This window comes from Terrapene carolina, unplaced genomic scaffold, assembly GCF_002925995.2.
Source record: "Terrapene carolina triunguis isolate 2854851 unplaced genomic scaffold, T_m_triunguis-2.0 Scaffold461, whole genome shotgun sequence".
Classification (NCBI taxonomy): domain Eukaryota; kingdom Metazoa; phylum Chordata; order Testudines; family Emydidae; genus Terrapene; species Terrapene triunguis.
In genome coordinates, this window is record NW_020664812.1 from 823,459 (window position 1) to 831,654 (window position 8,196).

The window sequence follows — 8,196 nt, forward strand, 5'->3', positions numbered from 1 at the left end:
CACTGGGGGGCAGTACGGGAGGGGCTGGGGCAGGAGGGCACTGGGGGACAGTACAGGAGGGGCTTGTGTTGCTAGGGGGCTGTGGGAATATGAAGGCAGAGCAGTTACGCTGGGACTGGGCTTATGTCGTGGAGCCCCGAACTCACCGTGATGTGTCCAGTGGCCCCCCTGGCCATGGCGATGTCCTGCCCGTAGACTGTCACCCGGACAAGGTGGGTGCCGGGTGCCCCCTGTGCCGCTCCTGGCTCCTCACTCTCTGCCTCCACCTGGAATGGTGCCAGGCCGGAGGGATGCGGGGGGGCACACAGCTGTGACAGCATGTGGGTGCAGGCCCCCTGGAAGTGGTAGAGTCGCCCGTCGAAGGTGCTGTAGTGCCGCCCTCCCCATGCCTGGCAGGCTGCTCGGCTGATGGGCTGACACACGTGGTACCAGGAGGCTGGGTGGCAGGCCTCATCCGGGGAGCAACCCCTTGCATGGCATGTCACCCCGTCCTCCCCATACATGCACTGGCACCAGCGCTCGCACTTCTGGTCGCTCCAGAAGAAAGTGCCAGGGGGCAGGAAGTTGGCTGCAGAGAGAGAGCAGGAGATGTGAGTCTGTGCCCATCTGGGCAGGACGGGCAGATGAGGAAGGCAGCAGCTGCCTGGGCCTAGGTGGAGGGAGACACACATCTGGGAGCAGGGGAGATATGGTTAAAGGGAAGGATGGGGCATGGGGGGTTGTTGGCTAGAGAGGGCCTGGAAGGCCTGGTTCTAGAGAAGGTTGGGGCTAGAAAGAGGGATGGGCTAGAAGGGAACAGAGAGATGGGGCGAGCGATGGGAGGGGAGCAAGGCGCCGGGAGAGGGATGGGATGGACGAGGGAACGGGTCGGAAGGTGTTAGGGTGCCTGGGAGAGACAGAGACAAAGGCCCAGAGCAGCCAGGCTTACACGCTTCATGGAAATCCTTGATGGGGTCAAAGTGGGGTGTGTGGATCAGAAATGAGAAGAGACAGGGGGCTTAGCCAAAGCAAGTGCAAGGTGCAGGCTGTAATATACTGGGGTGAGAGAGGTGTTGCCGCCCCCAACTGGACGGCAGTGCTGCGGCCTCTGCCACGCACCGTTGTAGACACAGCCGTTGGGCACAGCGAAATTGTCCACCTGGAAGGCCCAGCGCCCAGGGCTCTTGATGTTGCTCATTGAACTGATCTTCAGGATGCTTGGGGTCCGTGAGCCAGGGATGTTGAAGTAATTTTTGGACCCACCACTGTTAAATCCAGCCTGAGAGGGGAATGAACAGGAACAGGATCAAAGGAAGGTGGCAGCGGTTTGTGCCGGAGAGAGACATGACTCCAGTGCTGCGGATCCAGCTCCATGGGCAGCCAGAACCCAGGATACACATGGGTCTTGGCAATGCCAGGCAGTCCATGATGGGGCATCTGCAGGCACCAGGCTCATCGGGAGAATCAGTTTTTGTACCACTGCCCCCTACTGGGCAGGAACAGGAGCACTGCAATGGGTCACACCAACTGGAAAAGTACCCAGGGGTACTGACTCATCACTTCTGTGACCACTAAACTACACTTCACTCCAAGAGCTAGAAATGCAAACGAAGGGACTCCCAGTCCTCCCACTTCAACCACTGACCCCCACTCTTCTACTAGAGCTGGGATTGAACCCATGAGTCCTGACTCCCAGACCCCTGCTCTCAACCACTAGACCCCACTCCCTCCCATGCTGTGAATAGACTCCAAGAACTCAGGAGTCCTGACTCACATGCTTTGTTGAAACTAGAACTCAGGGCCTGGATGTTGGTCTCCTTTCCTAATCACTAGTACTAAGGTGAAAGGGGCTTGTGAGTCCAGTAGGTAGCTACACACCTGGTACTGTATGGGGATGGATGGATGGATAGAGAGACAAATGCTGCCTCCCATAATACAGAGAGATGGCCCTTCTAGGCAACATGTCCATTGAAAGTGTTACCCATGTGTGCTGAACATACCTTCTCAGCCTCCCAATTTTCCAGCCTGGAGTAAGAAGGCGAGACCTACCTGAGCTGGGGTGCCCCCCAATCCAGTATGGGGGTCCCCACCACTCGCCGCCCCTGTTGTCCACTGGATATCACTGTAGTGCAGCATGATGAAGGACAGGTCGCCGTCGGTGGTTAGAACCACCTGGAAGGTGTTCACCTACAACAGTGCAGCCACCATGAGGAAGACAATCAGTGAAAATTCACAAACCAGCACATAAGACCAAGTTCTTCTCTCCACACGCCAGGTGTAGTCCCATGTTCACCCCTGACCCCCGCCTGTGTGGGAAGGAAGTTCAGGTGCCACAGCCTAATCAATGCTTGGTCTCTTTGCTGAGGTGGACAATGAATGGGTTAAATTAGTGTTAGTGTCAGGGAAGGGCGGGTTGTCATGTCGATGCCTGTCCCCTAGGAGATGTGCTGAGAACCACCACACTCACTCCAGACAAGCCACCAAACTGGCCACCAGATGGGAATAATGGGTTATTCAATGAAACAACTGTTGGATATTTTGGAGGTTAGGAACCAGATTCTGATCTCAGCTCATATAAATCAAGAGTATCTCAATTATATTCAGTGGGGTTACTCCTGATCTACCCCAGGGTGAGTGATAGTAGCATTGAGCCCTGTGCTCTTGCACCCCTTTAGTCCTCTGGCCTGAGGAGCTCTGCAACCTGGTTTCATTGTCTTTGAAAGCTAATGTTCCTAACGACGTATTTAATGAAGATTTATCAAGACAGTTATTGTGTGTTTAATTATAAACAGGCATTTATCTAATGCACATTAATGTGGAGGTCATAGAGAGCTAGATGCTCAACTGATGTAAATCAACATGGATTTCCAAGCAGCAATGCCAGTTCACCCCAGTTGAGGATCTGGCCCCAAAGCCCCACCCTCATCCCCCCTTTCAGTTGCTGTGAGAATTCCAGCTCTGACCAGCAGCTGGCTTTAGCGAGATCCCTGTTTCCAGCCAGTTTTCCTGGAGAGATCAGATACCCTGGCTGAGGTAGTACAGGGGAGGGTGTAAGGAGCCACCCATTCAGTGGAGCCACTGAGCCATGCAGACCCTGCCAAAGGCTCACACTATTCACAGCTAGACATTGCACAATAGGGATTCAAGATAAACACAAGCCCACTCCTGCAGCTCTCACTGAGCTCAGCCACTGGACCACACACTCCCAGAGGTGGGGAGAGAAATAGAATCTAGGAGTTTTGACTCCCAGCCCCTCTGCTCTAACCATTGTACCCCACTCCCTACCCAAAGCTGGCACTAGAACCCAAGAGTCCGGAGTCCATGTCCCTGCTGTTTTAGCCACTAGACTCACTTTTCCCAGATTGGGGAAAAGAACCCAGGAGTCCTGACTCCCAGTCTCTCCAGCTCTAACTACTATACCCCACTGCCCTCCCAGAGGTGGGGTAGAACCTAGGAAGCCTGGCTCCAGGCCTTCCCCCCTCCACTATAACCAAGACCCTCTGGTACTTTACCTTGGAGGATTTGGAGCCATAGAAGGTCACGCGGTCCCAAGTGGCCACAAAGAGCCAGGTCGCAGTGAACTCTTCGTGGGGGAAGTAGGTGTTGATGTCAGCCATGACTCTCTGCAAGAGCTGCGGGTCTCGGCTCTGCCGGAAACACACCTCACCCGTGATGCGGTTATCCACATCCGCCCAGAATGGCGCCACAAAGGCCCGGCCATCGGTCAGCGGGAAAGAGTCAGGTGTGAATTGGTTAACAGGGACGCCAAACGACACCACACCATTATTGTTCACCTGGGGGTGGGAAAGGAGCTGAGGGTCTATCTTTTATCACCACACATATCCATTCCCCATACTCACTGAGCGATTGATCAATCTGTCTGTCTGTCTATCTATTTTGTATGCAGTGTCGTAGCTGTGTCGGTCCCAGAATATTAGAGAGACAAGGTGGGGGAGGTAATATCTTTTATATATATATTAGTAAGATATTATGACCTGAAGAGCTCTGTGTAAGCTTGAAAGCTTGTCTCTCTCACCAACAGAAATTGGTCCAATAGAAGATATTACCTCACCCACCTTGTCTGTCTAGGTATCCATTCCCCAACATGCTGATTTATCTGTCCCGTACGCTCTTCTGTGTAGCAGCTTCGCTTTTTATAGTCTTACGTGGTCCTTTCCACTGCACTCAGTGGATGTTGGAGCCTGTTTGTGCAGACTTTTTTTTACTGGCTACAGAAAGGCATTTGGTGGCTACCTTGACAATAGACCTCATTGCTGCCCTCTGTAAGGACCCCAACCCTGGAGGGTAGGTAGTTCAGCCTCCCTGGCTCATTCCACCCATGTGATCTCTGCATTGGTTAAGCCAGGAGGCCATTCTATGTTGACTGGGGGATACCAATGCCTGCCCACTAAGTAGGGTGACCAGATGAGATGAAGAAAATATCGGGACACATGTGGGGGGAGGGTCCGCCGGCAGATCAAAAGGGAAAAAAACCAAAAACCCAGTGGTGCCAGCAGAGCAAAATATCGGGACAAATTGCATCCCGACCAAAGATCGGTCGGGATGCGGGACAACCACCCAAATATCGGGACGGTCCCGATTTTATCAGGACGTCTGGTCACCCTACCACTAAGCACTGGACTGAGACCCCATCCATTCATTTCTCAGAGGCCACCAAAGAGCCTGCCAGTGGAGAAGATCATCCTAGGGTTTGGGCTGCTGAGGAGAACACTCCCACGCAGAGGGAATGAGCAACTTACGTAAAGAGAGCGGTAACTCCTGTTGTAGAAGGAGAAGCGTACTGAGATGGGGATTTCAGGAGACGCCCCATCGTCTGCCTTGGGGGTTCTTCTGTCTCCAAACTTGGGTCCATATGGGTACATGAGTGTATCTGAGGAGACACGGGGGGATACTGAACAGTGTCATATGGAGAACCAGCTGTCTGTCTGTCTACAGTGTTGTTGTAGCCGTGTCGGTCCCAGGATATGAGAGAGACAAGGTGGGTGAGGTGATATCTTTTATTGGACCAACTTCTGCTGGTGAGAGACAAGCTTTTGAGATACACAAGAGCCCTTCTTCAGGTCTGGAATAGGAGAATGTCACAGCTAAATGCAAGTTGGGACAGATTGTTTAGCAAAGGGAGTAAGCAGACATTAGTGGCCAATTAATACCTGCAGTTATAGGACAAAGTGGGTTGGTGGGTTACAGATTGTTGTAATGAATCATAAAACCAGTATCGGTTGAGTCCATGACTTTAGTGTCTAGTAAAGTTAAACTTGCAGGCAGTCTTTTGAAGGCCCTGTGCAGGTTTCCTTTGAGGATGAGGACTGACAGGTCAGATACGGAGTGATGGCTTCGTGAAGAGTGTTCGCCCACCAGTGATTTTTTTTTTGTCCCACCTTGCATTTAGCTGTGACACTCTGATTCCTTTTTCCAGACCCGAAGAAGGACTCTGTGTAGCTCGAAAGTGTGTCTCTTTCTCCACCCGAAGTTGGTCCAATAAAAGACTTCACCTCACCCACTTTGTCTCTCTAGTATCCTGGTACCAACATGTCTACAACAACATTGCATCATCTCTCTATCTCTCTTGCCTATAGTGGCTATCTGTGTATTTATCCTGTCTGCCTCCCTACATAAGCAATGTGTGCATCTATCCTGTCTCTGTCTACACATCACCACAGCTCCAATGCTGCACCCATCTGCCTGTGGTACTAGAAGCCCAGCATTGTGCCTCTGGGGCAGGGACTGACTCTTAGTGCTCATGCAGTGCCCAGCACAATGCGCCCCCAGTTCTCACTGAGGCCTCTGTCTGTTGCTTTGATAGCAACCATGGAGGAAGAGAGAGAAGGACGTGGCTGAGGACAGTGGGAGCTGCACAGGAAGAGGTGCTCATGCCCACAGTGCAGTGGGAAGGGAGCAGAGCGGAGACTAGGGCTAGATGAGTCTTGGGAGCTGGGAAGGGAGTAGGTAGAGAGGCAGTTTCTGTGAGATGGGGGTGGAACTTGTGCCTGAAGTGAGCAGGGAGCTGGGAGGGGGCTGCTGAGGGTTGGGGTGATGTGGTTACCCCTCTTTATACATGGCAGTAGGTGGCAACAGCATCCTGCCCTCACTGGAGCTTGGGGGGGGGGGCATAGAGAAAGGAACCACAATAGCTAAGATGAGAGGAGATGGAGGCTTGGATAGGATGTGATGGAGCTTAGAGATTCAGGGGGGTGCAAGAGGAGGTGTCCTGCCCAGGGTTGAGTCCAAGGAGCTGCTGGGGGCACAGAGATCACTCCCTTGGGGTGCATTCAGTTCCACTTGGAGATTGACCCCACACTGGCCAGTTTCACTTGCTGCCTCTCATCCATTGTGCTCCCTGGTGGGGATCCCCAGCATGGCTGGGAAGTGTTTGCCCCAAACCATGCACCTGCCTGGACTTAGGGGTAATGGCTGGCCCCCAGCACCCTCCCCCCTGCTAACAAGGACAAACACACCTCACAGCTAATGCCCCCCTGCTGCATGTGTGGAAATGAGGAGCGACTGAAGTCCACCTACCTGTATCAGCCACCGCTGCCCCAGAGAGCACCTGCAATGCTAAAATCAAAGGGAGATTAACAGAGGCAGGCAGTGGCTGGGTGGCCTTGCTTTCTGGCTGAGATACTAGCCCAGGGCAGAAGTGCTGACAGCTGTGCAGGGGCATTTTCTGTTCATAGAATCATAGAATCTCAGGGTTGGAAGGGACCTCAGGAGGTCATCTAGTCCAACCCCCTGCTCAAAGCAGGACCAATTCCCAACTAAATCATCCCAGCCAGGGCTTTGTCAAGCCAGACCTTAAAAACCTCTAAGGATGGAGATTCCACCACCTCCCTAGGGAAACCATTCCAGTGCTTCACCACCCTCCTAGTGAAAAAGTTTTTTCCTAATATCCCACCTAGACCTCCCCCACTGCAACTTGAGACCACTGCTCCTTGTTCTGTGATCTGCAACCACTGAGAACAGCCGAGCTCCATCCTCTTTGGAACCCCCCTTCAGGTAGTTGAAGGCTGCTATCAAATCCCCCCTCGCTCTTCTCTTCTGCAGACTAAACAATCCCAGTTCCCTCAGCCTCTCCTCGTAAGACATGTGCCCCAGCCCCCTGATCATTTTCACAGACTAGGGCTAGCGGAGGTAGTGGCAATGTAAGCTTCCCACTACATCTATCCATCCCCATACACATAATCTATCTATCTATTCCCACACATCATCTATCTATTCCCACACATTATCTATCTATCTATCTTTAATGTATTTGTCTCTGTCTTCTTTAATCTATCCATCCATTTGATCTAATCTATTTGATCTGTATAAAATCTCTCTCTTTTTGTTGTTTTTCACTGTGTTTGTTTTCTCTCTCTCTCTCAGCCCATCTGAGTGGCATCCAGGTGTTAATGCCTTCAGCAGTCCCTCCTTGATGGGCTTTTCAATCTGACCTGGCCCAGCCACCCCTCTAGGGCTGAGAGGGGAGTTCGGTCTGGGGGGCCCAGTCACAACTCTTAGGAGATGCTAAAAGAATGAATGTAGGGAGGGATATAAAACCTGGTGGCAATCTCTCTAGTGGGGGTGCGGAGGAGCCTTTCCTGGGGGCAGATTATCCCGTCACGGTGGGGTTCCTACACCCTCTCTGAAGCAGCAGGCGTTGGCCACCCTCAGAGACAGGATCCTGGGCCGGCTGATCTGCTCTGCTCTCTCAATTCCCCTAAAGTCAGATAGCTCAACAGCCACAGTGCTAACAACCTTTCCTTTAAGTCCTCCATAGAGCATCCAGCAGGGTCCCCCAGCCTGCTCAGCCCTGCCTGTGACTGAGGAATGACCTAGCAGCATGCCCTGAAGGTTTCAGGCTGTTCCCGACCAAGGCAGGAAGCGCAAACAGGCTGCCAGCAACTCTCTTGCTCTCCTATCACTGGTTCAGGCATCTCTGCAGATAGAACCATGGCAGTACCTCTCGGGGGCAGAGATGCCGTCCAGGTAGTCAGGTCCCAGGCTGGTTAGGGCTTCTTAGGTCAAAACCAACATCCATCAACCCAGAAACCAACAGCCAGACAGACTGTCTGTGGGAAGTCAGGTACCCGAACCTCTCGGAAGTGGGCTAAGAACTCCCAATGTCCTTTCACACAGGTCCTCAAGGGGGTGATGGTGTTCAGTCCCTACTGCTCTTGGTAGGGTTCTGGAGCTGAAAGACGCAGGTATTCCAGTCCC

General features: G+C 52.6%; 1 protein-coding gene across 1 annotated transcript in view; it reads right to left on the reverse strand.

Annotated features, from left to right (window-relative positions):
• Positions 1–8,196, reverse strand: part of LOC112118888 (alpha-tectorin-like) — a 15,450-nt gene that overhangs the window by 4,486 nt on the left and 2,768 nt on the right. The window contains exons 3-8 of the mRNA XM_029913116.1: positions 6,517–6,555; positions 4,740–4,891; positions 3,492–3,773; positions 2,029–2,166; positions 1,099–1,258; positions 147–568 (exon numbers count right to left, since the gene is read on the reverse strand). Coding sequence (XP_029768976.1) covers positions 147–568; positions 1,099–1,258; positions 2,029–2,166; positions 3,492–3,773; positions 4,740–4,891; positions 6,517–6,555 — 1,193 coding nt within the window. The remainder of the gene's footprint in view (positions 1–146; positions 569–1,098; positions 1,259–2,028; positions 2,167–3,491; positions 3,774–4,739; positions 4,892–6,516; positions 6,556–8,196) is intronic.